This window comes from Tenrec ecaudatus, chromosome 16 (assembly GCF_050624435.1).
Source record: "Tenrec ecaudatus isolate mTenEca1 chromosome 16, mTenEca1.hap1, whole genome shotgun sequence".
Classification (NCBI taxonomy): domain Eukaryota; kingdom Metazoa; phylum Chordata; class Mammalia; order Afrosoricida; family Tenrecidae; genus Tenrec; species Tenrec ecaudatus.
The window spans coordinates 68,238,949-68,256,050 of NC_134545.1; the positions used below are offsets into that span (position 1 = coordinate 68,238,949).

A 17,102-nucleotide genomic window follows, 5' to 3' on the forward strand; every position below is an offset into this window, starting at 1 on the left:
TCTTTTCATTTTATTTTCCACAAACCTTGAGAAACATGTGTATACACTACAAAGCTATATATTTAGAAGCATATATATTCTATAGATGAAAAAATATATATGTATATAGAATTATATATTTGTTCTTGGGAATTTCCATTAATTTTTAATTCCATATTTCCACAGACTTATAAACTTTGAAATCCTGTGTGTGTATTTCAAAGACTGTGGGAAAAGGAATTAAAAGCTAATGGAATTTTCCAAGAACTTTATAAAGTTCTGTAGTATCTACATATATGGATATGAACATACGAAGATATGTCAACATTACTGCTATAAAATTATAACAACCTTAATTAAATAAAAATATCCACACACGAAGGTATTTTGACTCCAGCGCAGTCTACACCTTTCTGAAAGTGTCTTTTAAAAAAGCCTTTCTAAACCTTCTCTGAAAGATTCTGTGCTCTTCTTTCATGGCATGTCAAAATGGGCACTCTGGCTCCTCAAAGAAGCAAACTGAATTGCTTTGCACTGTTCTTTGAGCCTGGGGCTTGGGGGGAGTAAAATCCCTGTGAAATTCTTGGATCACAGCCCTGAAAACATGGGGAAAATGTCCTGGTCACAACTCCTCAAGACTTTTTCTCATTATTGGAGTTTGCAGTCTCCTCAACACATTGTAATTAATAAGCCTTTAGGATCACCTTTTTTTCCTTAAAATAAACAAAACTATCTGATTACCCTTTTTGGGATTCAAGAAATAATTTTGCTACCTTTCTGAACTGACATCTCTGCTTTGAATTCATCTTCGAGGTGCCCCTGAGCTCCTTGAAATGTGTGCTCGAACTAAAGATTGGTTTCTTTTATTTTTGTGGGGAGGCGGGGACAGTATTTCTGTGAACCTGTTGTGAAGCTTCAATGATTTGGGAAGAGGTTCACTTGAGCTTTATTTAAAAACTGATATTAAGCTGACGTCAAATTAATTTGTTTTCCATAAGACTTACCAAACTTACCCTCGATCGCCTAACATTCCTCTCCTCTGCTAAAACAAAAACCAAAACCAAACTACCATTAAGTTGATTCCCCTCCAAGGCTATAAATCTTGATGAAAATAGACAGTTTCATCTTCTATCTTGGAGCAACTAGTGGGTGCAAACCCCCAAATTTGTGGCAATCTAATCCTCATCTAATGTCACCACCAAGAGTCCCTGAAACGATTGTGAGAAGTATTTTACTGAGAGAGCTTGTTTGTAGCCATTCACTAATTGCAGACATATTTCAACATATTTTGCTTTGCATACATCTATGATGTATGAACTGGAACAAGCAGCACTTTTTTTCAAATTAGTAAATATAGTATTTAAAGAAAATTACATTAAATATCTAACATTCATTAAGAAACGATGGGGTGCTAATCATTTATTAATATAACCGAAGTGTACTGAACTCCCACCAGTTAAATATCAATAAAAATATAGAATCGATGTCCTCATCTAGAGTTTTGGGTCAACCTAGGCACGCAGTAGTAGATAAACATGAGGTGGCTGCAAATGATCATGGAAAATAACATGAAATGGTACTGAAAAAATTCCACAAACATTTTGAAGCTCTCTCATGTGTGATAAAGCATTTGCTCAAGTAGAAGAATTCCCTCTATTCACAGGGATATGTGTGGATGAGGCTGTTTAGTGTTTTTTAAACTCAAAGTTTATTTGAGAAAAGCTTTATGATTTTATTTTTAGAATTGGAGATTTATTTGCGACAAGCTAGCTAAAATAGAAGCGTAAAAGTTGTATTATACAGATCCTCAGTTTTATGCATTAAGAACTAGCTATAAAATGTAAATACAAAATGATCACATAAAAAGTTATTCTTTATCTAATGACTGCTCTGGTTTATTGTGTGCTTAACTGATGCTGGTGAATCACTACTATTTATTCGTACACTAACCCTTTCATTTTGTGGTTAATGCTATCGGTATTCAATGTTAGCACAGTGCTGACATCAGGGATAAAAGGAAGATAACATTTCAAAAGGGTAGTAACCTTCAAGAAGGCTGGTACTTATTCAAACACGGTGTAGGGAAGTGCTAGGATACTAAGAATGGAAAATGCAACACTTTGAAAAATTACCTCCCCCAAATCACCCTAGGATCCAAATCCTCAAAAAAGAAATTCATTAGTAGCCTTGGCATCTGAATTTTGGAGGCAAACGGCAGAAGTAGATAGAGGAAAGGACAGATGAAGGAGACAGTCTTGTTGGGACACAATTGTTTTCTGTCCTCTCCCTTCTGTGCAGATCACTTGGGGGTTAGTATTTTAATGTTTTATTATCTGTAGCAAATATTAAAATATCTCAAGGAAGTTAGAGGACCTAGTCATAGAGTGGCAGGTGGAAAGAGTTTTTATTTTGGTTCTCTAGCATGGAAACGTATTCAAAGTGGAAGAAGACAGAAATCCACAAAGTATAATTGCTTTAGCATATGCTAGAATTTAATGACCCACAAAAGACTGATGGTGCTGTAAAGACCTCACCAAGTATTCCAGAGCCAACACGCTCTAAGGATTCTCAAAAGTTGAAAAGGCCTAACTGATTAAAAGGCAGCTTTGAACTTGGAGTAAAGATGTGTTTCAGGTCAAAAAAAAACGTTAACCAGCTAGGGGACCTTATGCCTCTGGGGTTATTGAAAAGAGCTTGAAGGCAGCTTGTAGAGAGGAATCCGCCCGCTGGGTCCGTTTAAAGTGCAGATGAATTTCTCTATGTGACTTTCCACACAAGCTTCTGCTGCAGTGGCTTTCTTTTTTTTTTTTTTTTTTTGCAGTGGCTTTCTGAATCTAGGGTAATTGAGTAAAATTTTATGTCTTCGAAAAACACAGATTCTTCAATTCTTTTCTAAAATATTCTAAGCCATGTTTTAAACATCTTAAATATTAGGAGCAAATCACAAGATCCTTTGCCGTGTGGAGCCCTGGTAGGTTCCAATGGCCGATGTTTGGTTCCCTGAAGAATCTGATATTCTCATGTAATTATAACCCTTTTAAGGAGATATTTTTATTTTCATTCAGAGAAATGTTCGCTAGATTACACAGGGATAGTGTCAAAGTTTAAAACCAGAATCTTTTTTATGTAAACCTCCTTGCTCAGCCACTCAGTGTTACTATCAATGGGAAACGATACAGATTTATTAAATACTTGCATGGTTAGATGATTGGGGAAACTAAGTCAGCATATTCAAGGGCGATACTGGAGCTAAAGGACAGTGTTTACCGACTGTTAAGATCAGATTTCCAAGGCAGGAGGATTCAATTTCACTCAATTTCCATGTTCCTACAACATGGCAATTGAAACTCTTTGTAATGCATGTTAATTTTCTACCTTCATTTTTTTCTCTTCATGTTTTTCTTTTACTTATAGCCAGTGTAAGAGCAAAACCTGTAAATGTTTGTGAGATATTTCACCATTTAAATATACTTAGCACTCAGTTGTTAAAAACACGCAAACAATCATTTCGATTGTGATAAAATTTACTGACAAATGTCAATAATAAATTGATAAAAAAAACAAGGCGGAAGGTTTTCAGATATTTTAGTTGATTACCAATGTTTGTCATGGTTAGATGCTATCAAGTCTATTCTGATGCTCAGCAACCCCATTCAACAGGGTAGGACTGCCTCAATGGTTGTCTTGGCAACCACCCTGATAGATGCAGATCCACAGATGGGTATCAATTGATGAGGCTAAGTGATTTTAATTTGAAATAAGATTATTTGAACATAGCCCTGCAATAAATGAGGTATAAAATTCTTTAAATGCAGTGTAATTTATAGAGATAAGTGATATTATTTACGTATCAACTGCCTACTAAGGACATACTCTAGAGAAAGCTTAGATTAATCTATAGGATAAGGTGATGAGCTATAAGGCCAATTCTCAGGGCCCATATTTGGTAATCTCTCAAAATTTTTCAAAAAAATAGAATGTATCAGGAAAATAATAGCAGAAAATTATCTTGATGATTACATCTTTCCTTAAGACTATTTAATAAAAATGCTCCCTGAGTAGTTTATGAAAATACTTATCCCCAAATCAAAAGCATAACAAATACTCCCGTGTGAATCAAAGTGTGTGTTTGTGTTAGGAAGATGTCCAAGCACACACTTCAGGATGCGGTAGTGTATATAAAGCATTATATGTATATGAGTGCTATAGGGATGAGAGTTTTAGTTATGTAAATCCCCAAGTTTATGAATATATTTTATTTGGTTTTTAATATATATGTAAACCCTGAACTTGTTGCTCCACCTTTCATTGCGTTAAGAAATCACCAGATTCAGAGACATCCACAAAGTGATATGTCAATACAAATGCTTTTCTTCTTATAGCAATAATCTCTTTTGAAAAAAAAATCACTGTTAATGAGCAACTTAAAATAAATCTCCTTTCAACTTCTCCATATTATGCTTTTTTAAAGAGACATCTGAATCCACACATTTAGTTGTTCTTGCAACTATTTCGCATAAGGGTTATTTTATGATCCCAACTTCTGATACACACACACTATCCCCTTGACATTACGAACAGAACACAGCTCAGACATTGCTTTGCATGCTATTTTAATCGATACTTGCTTTGCTGGTGTAATAAGCAAAGTCCTCCAAGGGCAGCTCATATTACCAAAAGTTTATAGAATGTATTAATTTTACTATTAGAGAAGCATTAAAAAATAGAGTCGGAAGTCAAGTTAATGTACTAACTTTCCTTGAGAAGCTTTTTCCCCCTAATTTGTACTATTTACCTCAGTAAGCAAAATAAATAGATATTCCAGTCAATTTCTTTCCTTTGACAAAGAAAATTTTATAAAGAACATTATTTTTAATGGCAGCTTTTATATTTTTTATTCCTTCAGTCTGAATTATTTTTACTATGTTCTATAAAGATTTGAGATGTCTTCTCTCATAAACCCAACAACCGGGTCCTGAGTGTAGTCCCTTGTTGAGAGCCCTGCAGATTTTAACCCCTCTTGTCTGCTTCTCTTTCTCTGCAGGCACTCCATCTGCACTGTGTACATTGAAGTGCTTCCTCCAAATAACCAAAGCCCTCCCCGTTTCCCACAGCTGATGTATAGCCTTGAAATTAGTGAGGCCATGAGGATTGGTGCTGTCTTATTAAATCTACAGGTATGCCTCTTGGAATATATATATATATATACATATATATGAAATTCTATCGCAGCATCCTTGAAGACCACAGACTTGGTGTTTGTTTTGTAGAGAGAGAAATCTGCATGCCTGCTTACCCTCTAGTGAGTGAAAAGTCCATCTGCAGAGGAAAGCCTGGGCAATATGCATGGAGGGGGTTCACAGCTGATCTATTCTATTGATTGCCACCATTGAAGGACTAATGTTTGGCTGGCAGGGCTTAGCTGCAATCATTACAGGAAAGAGTGAAAGGATTGGACACATGCACTTGAACGTTTTGCTATTTGCATCCCAAGAGTCTGCAGCTGAGTATTATTGTCCGTCTTGGGTTCCTTTGTCCAGCAGGGTTTACTTGAGCTGCAGTGCTATACAGGGGAAATAGCCTTCCATGGGAAAACTGAGGATTGGCATTCCAATTCTGAAACCATCTCTACTGTGCCTCCAGCTTCTGATTGCTGTTTCTCGTCAGGCTTTCAGATGACGAGTAGACCCTTTCACTGATATTGCTCTTTGTAGCTTAGCTTCATGGAAACTGATAACTTGGGCAGGCGTGTAACTAACTGTGGAGATAACTTCAAGTTGCTCTACCTATAGTGTCAATAACTGCCACTCGCTGTGAAAATTAGTTAGGACCATACATTGAATTATGATTCTGCCTATGGCTATAAAGAAAACAGAGAAGGAATTGCTACTGTGAGAATTCTGAATTAGAATGTCAGATTAGTAGGATTCAGAATATAGTTTATGAAAGGTTTAACTGTAACTGAGCTAGAAAAAAAAAAAGGCCAGCATCAATTCTTACCATCTGATAAGGTAGTACAAGGCACAGTGACATTTCACTCACAACGCCTTGCTGTCAGACAGAAGCATTATTTTAAAATATAACACTTGATAATTTGATCACCTTTCTGACCCATTTAAGATTATTCTGGTTTTTCATATTTTCTGCCTTCTTTTTCATTAAGGCTTTCTTTCTTTTAATCTGTAGCTCAGTATGTTTTGCTGTATATGCAATCCAGGGTGGGTCAACACGTGAAAACAGTAACTGCATCAACGGCATGGCAGGGGAGTTGGAGGAAAATGGGGAGGTGACAATAATGAGCACAAGATAGAAGAAAATGTTGCAAACGTGGTCGTGTTGTCGATTGTGTAACTTTCAGAAAAATGATTGACTTATTGAATTGTATGTGATGTGAATGTAATGTCCATAAAACTGGTAAAATATTTTTCACTTGATTTATTGACACCTCTGAACACAAATTCTGATCATGTCAAAGTGAGGATTGTATAGACTGTTAATATTAAGGAAGGCATAATAATAATCAGCATAGAGTCCTCATGTGGAGACGTGGAACTTGAATCCCATAAACAGCAAGTGATTCCTACAACCAGCTAATTCAATCCAATTAATTAAAAAAATGGTCCTTCCACTAGATTCCACTAATAATATATGGTGGCCTTAGTTCTGATTGGCTGTACCAGATATTTTTGGTGTCTTTGCTCAAGTATATATATTGTTACTTTTGTTCACTTACCTAGACAGAACTTGGTTTTGTTATCCATTTAGTATCAAAGTCTGTGGCCAAAAAATTATATGGATTTGGAGGCATTAAAAGTAAGGGAATGTTGAGCATTTTTATTAAAAAATATATCAGAACGCATGAAAATAATTCTACATATTTTCATGAGACAACCTATGAAATTACTACAATGATAAACATGGAAAACCAATATACAAATTTATTTTAAAATCTCTTTATTCACATGGTTTTCATTCATTAAAACAAAATGAAAGGAAAATATAGGAAAAGAAAGAAAATGAAATCCTAGATTAGACAGTTGAGGGCCAGAAATTTAAATTTTTTTAACATCTAAATATTCTTTGTTCCTTTATGTAATACATTTTCATGTAAGGAATAATTTTGCTTTGTGGGACAATGGAGATATAATTTCAATAAATCCCACAAAGATCTAGGAATCGTATTATGGAGAATAATTCTACCTGTGAGTTACAGATGAAAAAGAGTTGGCCTTTTTTATCTCAAATATCTCTGGTACAAAGGCTGAATATATACCTGACCTGCCATTTCCATTCACTGAAAAGGTTCAGGTTGCAGTGACAGTCTCTATAAGAAAGAATTAGGATCATATCCTAAAGGCTTTCTCGATAAGCCACCAACCATCCACTTTTGTTCATGATCAACTGAGATTGAATTTGAACTGGTGACCTATATTTTTAAAGCTTCCACTAAATTACTCTTTTAAAGAGTTATCAGAAGAAGGTACATCAGAAGTACCTCAGGCAGCATGCAACTTCTTCATCCTCATCCTGCTCACAGATGTATCACTGACCACTGTACACTTATTACTCAATATAGAGAAATAGAGATTGGAAGGAAATTTATTTAAAAATAAGATGACTGGACTCAAAGCAATCTGTTATGACTGATCTCAAAGGAGTTAGTTTGTTTTCAGACAGCAGTCCTTGCCACCGCACCCTGCCCCACAATTCTCTTTCTAGTCAAAACTTGTTTGAGGGGGCTAGGATTGTTTCAGTATATTAATAATCTTCCCCCTGAATGTTGAATTGACAGAGTATCAAGATGTTACTATGAAATCCGGTACCCAGGCTGTCACCCAGGGGGGAACTGGCAAGTCCCAAACCCTTGTGGTTTTTTAGCGTCCAGAGATATGCCTCACCCACACACAGGCACACAGCAGCCAAGAAAGAGTAAAGCCACAGAGTCACTTAAAGCATAGAGTCCTTCAATAGCAAGGATGCGGGTCCCCTTGTGAGTTGAGATGGCCTACCTTAAGCAGAGATAAGATATGCTTAGCGCCTAGAAAGTTGGAGTGAGGACGCTGCCTAGGGGGGCACTTCTGGCTTTCAGATGGCACTTTCAAATGGAAGGGGGGGCTGCACTGCAGGTGGTCGAGCAACTTTTTAATTAGTTATTCAGTCTGGCCTTGGGCCTCATGCATCCTTTCTTTCAGGTTTATCTGTCTGCTGCTCTCGGTCTGTAGATCTTAGGTTGTTTCAAAATTATTTCTGAGGGTTGTCCGTGTCAGGATTCTCACTAGGGTCTGGCTTCAAGGTTAAGATGTTTGCCAAGCAGTCCTCGGGGTGTTTGTTTTTCATAACTGGTTTTACAGGGTCCTTTGGGCATTCATTCCCTTGGCAAGTAGGGCAGAAGCACCTGTTCTGTCCCTGTCAGTTAGCCACAGCTCACGTTCTCCAAATGCTTAAGCTGGCTCACGTCACTATGAAGCAGCTTTTTCTATCTGAATCTGGCCCCAAAGAGAATTTATATCTAATTCTGGCCTCTCAGCAAAACTTCTCATAATGGAGTGCTATCATCTGATTGAACCAGAGTCATGAGAGATAATTATGCACATTGCTTCCCAACTCCATGTGCAGCAACATTACTGCAGTAGCTTGAAATTAGTCTGGGAGAATGTGTGTAACATAAATGAGTAAACGTGGGGAATCAGTACACCGACTTGGCTATGCACGTGCACTCAAGAGTCTGTCGCTAAACATTTATCAGAAAACAATTGAGGATGAAAACATTTCCTCAAGTTGAAATAACAACAATCTGTTGACTCTGACAGTTTCCTCCCTCTTGATCCCTTTGCAATTTTGATCAATTTTCCTGACACTAAAGGTGAGTAAATGATAGGAAACGAGACTGTGAGTTGTGTCAAAGACAGCAAGTTTTAGATTTGTATCATTTTCTTTTAAAATCATTTTATTGGGGGCTCGTACAACTCTTATCACAATCCATACATATATCCATTGTGTCAATCATATTTGTATATTTGTTACCAACATCTTTCTCAAAACATTTGCTTTCTACTTGAGCCCCTGGTATCAGCTCCTCATTATTCCCCTCTCTCCCCAGCCCCCCTCCTTTATGAACCCTTGATAATTTATAAATTATTATTATTTTGTCATATCTTTACTGTTCATTGTCTCCCTTCACCCACTTTTCTGTTGTCCGTCCCCCAGGGAGGAGGTTATATGTAGATCCTTGTAATGGGTTCCCTCTTTCTACCCCACCCTCCTCGACCCTCCCAGTATTGCCACTCTCATCACTGGTTCTGAAGGGATCATCTGCCCTGGATTCCCTGTGTTTCCAGCTCTGATCTGTACCAGTGTACATCCTCTGGTCTAGCCATATTTGTAAGGTAGAGTTGGGTTCATGATAGTGGAGGGGGGGAGCATTTAAAAACTAGAGGAAACTTACATGTTTCATCGTTGCTACACTGCAACATGACTGGCTCATCTCCTCCCCATAACCCTTCTGTAAGTGGATGTCCAGTTGCCTACAGATGGGTCTTGGGTTCCCAATCTGTACTCCTGATCATTCACAATGATATGATATTTTGTTCTTTGGTGCCTAATACCTGATCCCTTTGACACCTCGTGATCACACAGGCTGGTGTGCTTCTTCCATGTGGACTTTGTTGCTTCTGAGCTTGTTGGCTGCTTCTTTGCCTTCAAGCCTTTAAGACTCCAGACCTATATCATTAGATAGCCAGACAACATGAGCTTTCATCACCACATTTGCTTATATGAGCACTAATTTGTTCCAAATTATCCTTACCTATGGATCATGTTATTTGCCCCTACCCTCATCACTATTTGCATAGTTCTCCATTCTTAAACATGAAGTGAAATCTTATGTCACCCGTCATCATACGTCATCATTATAATCATCATTTTCTTCATAAAATAGTATCTAAGTTGAATATTATGTTTATTATTGATAGGGTAACTATTTAAGTTCTTTATTTACTGTATTAGCAAGGATAGTTACATTGTGAAATGTACACACAAGCACACATTTAAAGTTTAAATAATTTAAAAGTTAATAAGTATATTTTTTACCCATACAGCATGTCCATTACAGATAAGCTCCTGATTCATTCTTCATCACTTTATGTGAATTTCAAAGTAATAAACCAGCCCCTACCTAGGACAAAGTTGTTCTCAGCATAAAGAGAGAGACAAAATACCATAAATTGGCTTAATTTGCATATCACAGGATAACAAAGGACACTCTGTCCATGTTCCACTGCCCCCACACCTACTGTGTTAGACAGGATTCTTTACAGAAACAAAAACAGGAAACTTTGATAGATAGATAGATAGATAGATAGATAGATAGATAGATAGATAGATAGATAGATAGATAGAAAACATTAAAAAAACAGCTAATTAGTTCACAGAGCTGTAAAAATGGCTCAGTTCAACTCACTTCCATGAGACAGTTAATACTGGAAGTCCTTCAACTCACCAGGGCTGCTGGGTGCAAGTCAAGGAAGCAGACAGCAGAGTCTTCTGTAAGGGAATAGAGGGAATCCAGCCACAGGCAGCCAATAGCATGGGAGGTCATTAACAGTCAGCCAGATGACAAGGTCCAACAGTCCCCACCTCAAGTGATGTATACACCAGCAGTGTGACGAAGCAGGTCTCAAAGCAACCTCAAACTATAGTGACGCAGTCCATGGGTTGGGTATCCCACAGGCAGTGTAGTTCGCAAGTTGAGGCCAAGAACTAGCTAAAGTAGATGCGCACTGATCTGATCATCAGAGAACAAGAGACAGAAAACCAGGTTCGCCGAGCCATTTGTCTCTTTGCCCTTCAATTAAACTGCAGCCTTATTAACCCCACATGTGTTTATTGGCCAGGTTGACACAATAATACTATGTATCACACACCCAAAAGACAAGTCACATGGGCTAACCATAGGATGGATATAGGATCCATCTATACACCTGTAGGTGGCACATTGAGATCACTTGAATGAGTATGAGTCACTTGTGATATATAATTCACTTTCCAAGATAGCAGTTCAAAAAAATGATTCTTCATTTTCTAGCATATTTTTTCCAGGTCAAATACATCAAATAACAGTTTCCTCACTTCCCCTCTTTCTCTTCAAGCCACTTCAATTTTGTTTATTTGTACGGTACAGTTCACTTTGTACTGCTTCAAGATACAGCCCCCACTTTTCATTCGGTGCCCTTGCCCTTTGCCAGTCAGCACTGGTTGTGCTGCATTCTGTCTCCACTCAAAACCCAGGCTAATGAAAAGCCCTTATCCAGATCCTGGCAGATCATTCTATGGAGAACAATGTTCACTATAAGGGACATGAGGATGGGACATAGGGCAAAGAGGGGATGAGACTTAAAATGCAAATTAGATCTTTGTCTTTTACCAGATAGAATGCATGTATCATTTGTTCATATTTCACTGACCAAAGGAATTCATATGACTCAAAATGTCTTTATAAACTCGCTGCCATCAAGACCATTCTGATGCATTGTAATACAACAGAACTGCCTCTTTGTGTTTCTGAACCTGTAAATCTTGATGGGCATGTACAGCTTTATCCTTCTCCACATGTGTTATTTTCACAAAGTCACAGGGCACCACAAGTCACATGGCCAAGCTTGATATCAGTGGGACAGGGCTATTTGCCCAATTTTACAAAGAATGCCATTGTCCATGACAAAGACATTTTGAATGACAATGTACTTTAATACAGATAATTTTGCTTAGTTAACATAATAAAATAAAATAAGCATACAATTACTGTTACAATTTTACAAATGGGGAGATTAAGTCATGGGGGAAAAAGCAAAGAACAGCTCAGTTACACCTGTCTCAAATGTGGTGTAAGGAGTTCTGCAATGATTGTTCGTGAGAGAGCTGTTGCTCACAACAGTTCTTCTGGGGCTTATGTTGCTTATGTTCAGATGCCTCTGCTAGTTACATAGTATAGCTAGTATTCCTTCCCTGATGCTTTTATTATTTTAATATTTCTTTCATTGTATATTACAATAGATTTTGACTTAGAATCAATTTTGTCTAATATCAATATAGGTATCCTAATTTCCCTATAGTAATGATTTTCATGACTATACTTTTTCTTATCCACTAACTTTCAACAGATTTTATTTGGGGATATGAGATGTATCTCTGGGAGAATTAATATAAAATATTTCTATGAAAATCCTTCTCTTACTCATTGACTTTTGATTGGAGAGTTTAATCCATTTACATTAAACAAACAAACATAGTTACCCATAAAGATTTAGCCTGTCAGTTAGCTATTTGTTTTTTGTTGGTATTATATCTTTTATGTCTCTTATTTCTTCTAAAAGTGCCATCATTTGTGTTTAGTTGCATGTTTTTTCTGTAATGAATTATTTTGCTTCTACTCTCCTTCACTTATGTGGATAATTTTTAGATACTTTCTTCTGGGCTGCCTAAAAATAAAAGTCATCACAATTGGACCATTAGACAACATCATGATAAACAGAGAAGAGATGGAAGTTGTCAAGGACTTTATCTCTCTTAGATTCATAGTCAAGGCTCAAGGAAGCAGCAGTACAGAAGTCAAAGACATATTACACTGGGATAATGTGCTGCACAAGATCTCGAAAGTATTGTAGAGTAAGCATGTCACCCTGAAGACTGAGGTGAGCCTATCCCAAGCTCTGGTATTTGCAATCACCGCATATGTATGTGAAAGGTGGACAGTGAATAAGGGAGACATGAGATGAATTGATGCATTTGAATTATGGTGTTGGTGAAGAATATTGAAAGTACCTTGAACTGCCAGAAGGATAATCAAGTATGTCTTAGATGAATTATAGCCAGAATGCTTTTAGGAAGTGTGATAGTCAGTGTACTTTAGAGAAACAAATCCACAGAAACTCATATATAAGAGAGTTTTATATATAAAGTTATGTGCACATCAAGAAAACATCCCAACCCAGTGCTGCCCAAGCCCACAAGTCCAACATTAACCCATATGTCCAACACCAATTCACAAAGTCCACCTCCATCTCACAAAACACACACAGTGATGCTGACTGCAGGAGGAAAGCCAAGTCAGTGAATGTGTAAGCATCTCAGCGCTGGCAGGGGTTTCCACACAGCTGCTCCAGCAGCCAGGGCTGCATCGGGGTAGGTCCATGCGGCTTCTCCTTGGGGATGTCTTTCAGGAAGTGAGCTTTTCCAGCTGAAGCAGGAAACTGGCTAAGGCAGCTACACTCTGGTCCAACCATCACAAAACAATCTGTATGAGGAGCAAATCATCAGAGTAGCTCCATTATATGAAGGAGAATGTGATATCGGGCTTGGAGGAAGCCTTGTTTACAACCTGTAATATGCAGATGACGTAATTTTCCTTGCTGAAAGAGAGGAGGACTTTTGAAAAACTTGCTGGTGAGATCAAGGATTCCTCAATAGAAGGAACGCCCAAATCTTCACAACTGAACCAATAGTCACATCGTAATAAATGGAGAAAAGGTTAAAGTTGTCAAGAATGTCTTCTTTTCTGGATCCACATCAACACTAATGAAAGCAGTGGTCGAAACATCAGATGGTCATTGCATTGATAAATCTGCTATATGACACCGCTTTAAAGTGTTGGCAAACAAGGGTGCTACTTTGAAGACGGAGGTGTGCCTGCCCTCGGCCAGGGGATTTTCAATCACCTCATATGCATGTGACAGTTGGACATTGAATAAGGGTCACCAGAAAATGAAATGATGTATTTAAATTGTGGGACTGGATCAGAATATAAAACAAATCAGTCTTGGAAGAAGTCTGGCCAGAGTATTCCTTAGAGGGCGCAAGACTTCATCTCATGTATTGTGGATGTGTTATTAGGAGAGGCCAGCCCCCGGAGAAGGACACCATGCTTAGTAAAGTTGAGAAGCATCTAAAAAAAGGGAAACTCTTAAGAAGATGGATTGGCACAGTGGTACAACAACAGGCTCAAATATAACAACAATTGTGAGGTTGTTACAGGACCGAACAGTATTTTAATCTATTGTATATTTGGTTATTATTTGGAAACCACACCATGGCCGCTAACACACACTGACACAAGCTTAACTCTAATTCTATGGAATTATCTTCTTTCCCTCCTCAAGTTGATTTGTTATGGTTGATCCTTAACAGGAGTGAAAGAAAAAGTGTTGTACAGATGATGCCTATTGTTATTAGAAAACCATAGATTAATGATTGTTTAAACTTCTGGTTCTACCTTGAGGTATGCTGAGGGAGTCTGGCAGTTTGATCTTTTTCCTTTTACTGTTTTCTTGTGTGTTTTGTTTTGTTTCTTGCTAGAAGCTTTAGTAGTCGCTAAACCAGCTCATCTATAAGTGAAACCACAAATAGCAAAAGAAAATATTGAAAGGTGTGAACTAAATCCCGAAATTGAATGTTGCCCCCTCTGATTAGCTTAGAAACACTGAGGCATTTTGCAAATGAACGACCTGAGCATGAGCGGAGGAGTGCTTCCCCAGTGTATACCACGTACTCTCTTTTAATGTGTACATATCATTTCAATTAATTGTAGAATTTAACCGATTTGCCTCAAAGAATTATATTTATAATCTTGATTAAAAAAATCCCCGCTCCTATAATCTGACTACAGAATCGATCGATTTACAGAACGGTTTGAATTAAATGCAAACTAGCATGTAACATGTCCCTATGAATTAACAGGTCATTTGAGAGGTGTGAATTAGTTTCTCTGACACCTTTAACATGTTCTACAAGTTTTGAGGTTTCTCCTTTTCTCTCTTTCTTTTTAGTTTATGTTTTGATTAATTTTTCTAATAAAATAGAATGTAATTCTTGCCCAGTAGATGACCCAGGAGTTCCATGATTCATGATTGCCTCTCAGCTGGTGCAGGTATAGTCTCCAGGAATCATAGGCCTCTCACCGTAGAGTTTTCCAGGTCATTTATAATATCGGGTTCATTCTGAATATTCCATTTGGAGATTTGCTCTTTTGCCATTAAAGGAGATTTTCCTTTTGCATTCTAATTCTTTAATGTGTTGCTGTGTGGATAAATAGGAATCATTACACGAAAAGGTAACTATTTCCTTTTCATTTTTATAATGTGTGATTTATTCTGTTTAGTAGGTTACCATCATTTTGATACATGTGGGGCATGGAGTCTCATTAATTTTGCCCCTTCTTTTCAGTACATGTGGTAGAAGTACACGTATTTTCTCATCTTTCTGTTCACTAGATATCAAATGTCTCTTTCATCCTTAACATTATTTCAAAAGAATAAGGTCATTTTGGGTGTAGATAAAAAAGTTGGAATATAGTTGACATTGACATTAGGTACATGCTTCTAGAATTTAATTAATATTTCATTTAATATATATAGCTATGTGAGGAAACTTAAAATGGTTTTTGAGAAAAAAATCATTAAAAATAATGCAACATGCCCGTGAACAATTAGAAGCCCACGTGGCAGACAGACACGTGGTTAGCGATTTCCATGCCTTACAGTGCTAAGCATCTGTCCCTTGACACTGACATCGGCCCTTTCGTTGGTTTTCTCCCCTTCCTGAAGATGGTCTGATGTGGCAATGTTGCACACACTTTGATCACTTGACTCAGTATTATCTTGGGACGAGTTTGTATTTCTATGAATATAAATCTGTGAAATGTGAGTATAGTCTTATTTTTAGTTTATTTCTCTCCTTATATGGGTATCTTCTTCATCCCAAAGAATAACTGAGCTCCATGTAGTCTTACATACACAACATTACATTCAGAAGCAGAGAGCCAGAGAGGTGGGCGGGGGGATTGGAAAAGTAAAAACCCTACCTCTGACACATTGTAAAAAGTTTACTATTCTCATTTTTTCCTCTGAAGTCTTGAAAGAAGGTTAATAAATAAATGTATAGGCTAATAAATAAAAATATGAGTCTTTGCCACAGAAAAGATATGGGCTATGACTTCATAATTCACCTTCTTAATCTAATGCAATTAGGAATGATTTCTGTAGCTCATTTACATGCTAGCCAAAAAGGATGTGGAAGTACATAGAAAATGGTAAAACTTTATCTTATTATCCCTTGTATTAATCTGGGTACATTAGAAAAACAAATCCACAGAAACTCGTGTATAAGAGAGAGTTTTATATAAAAGTTACGTGCACATCAAGAAAACATCTCAACCCAGTGCTGTCCAAGCCCACAAGTCCAACTTTAACCCAATAACCCATATGTCCAACACCAATCCACAAAGTCTTCCTCCATCTTACAAAACAGACGCAATGACGCTGACTGCAGGAGGAAAGCTGAGTCATTGAATGTGTAAGCATCTCAGGGCTGACTGGGGTCTCCACACAGCTGCTCCAGCACCCACGGCTGCATCGGGGTAGATTCAGGGGTCTTCTCCTCAGGGATGTCCTGCAGGAAGTGAGCCTTGCTAGCTGAAGCAGGGAACTGCTAAGGCACCTGCCCCCTGGTCCGAAGATACAAATCAAGAGACCAGAGAACTCAAAAGGTGAGGCTCACTGAGCCATTTATCCCTCTGCCCTTCAATTAACGCCACATGCGGTTATCAGCCAGTTTGGCACAGTAAACTACCTCATCCCACAAGAAGACAACTGACATCACAGAAAACTTGCTAAGGTACAAGGAACAAAGTCATGCTTGCAATCTTTAAAAAAAATGATCAGGGATTTGAATAAGATAAAACAATCTTTGCTGATGTCACTGAGCTTAGAACCAAAGTGCTATGTCTAGTTGGACAGAAGAACACAGAGGATGATTCTCTGTTTGTATTTTGATTAGAGGTAGGGGCCAACTCTCAAGTGCAGCTTTGTTTGATCACTTCCCAGGCTCCATATTTTTCCCCCAAATTTGCCTGATGACAGCTACAGCCCACAACCCCATCTCCCCGTGTACTTACACCTGTACTCATAGCCTTGGATTATATTTCCGTAATTAAAAAATGAAAAGGTAGCATTCCTTGTTCCTATCTAAACTAAGTTGTGCTTCTCACAGTCTTTGTGATGAAGCATGGGGTTTTATTATTACTGTTTTTGTTGCTGGTGGTGGTACACATCATCGAGTTAGAAACAACTCAG

General features: G+C 37.7%; 1 protein-coding gene across 17 annotated transcripts in view; it reads left to right on the forward strand.

Moving 5' to 3' along the window:
* Positions 1–17,102, forward strand: part of PCDH15 (protocadherin related 15) — an 819,982-nt gene that overhangs the window by 475,683 nt on the left and 327,197 nt on the right. For 16 of the 17 annotated variants that reach the window (XM_075535092.1, XM_075535093.1, XM_075535090.1 and 13 more), the window contains one exon: positions 5,024–5,156. The exons of the other annotated variant lie outside the window; for it this stretch is intronic. In XM_075535092.1, coding sequence (XP_075391207.1) covers positions 5,024–5,156 — 133 coding nt within the window. The remainder of the gene's footprint in view (positions 1–5,023; positions 5,157–17,102) is intronic. 17 annotated transcript variants of the gene reach the window in all.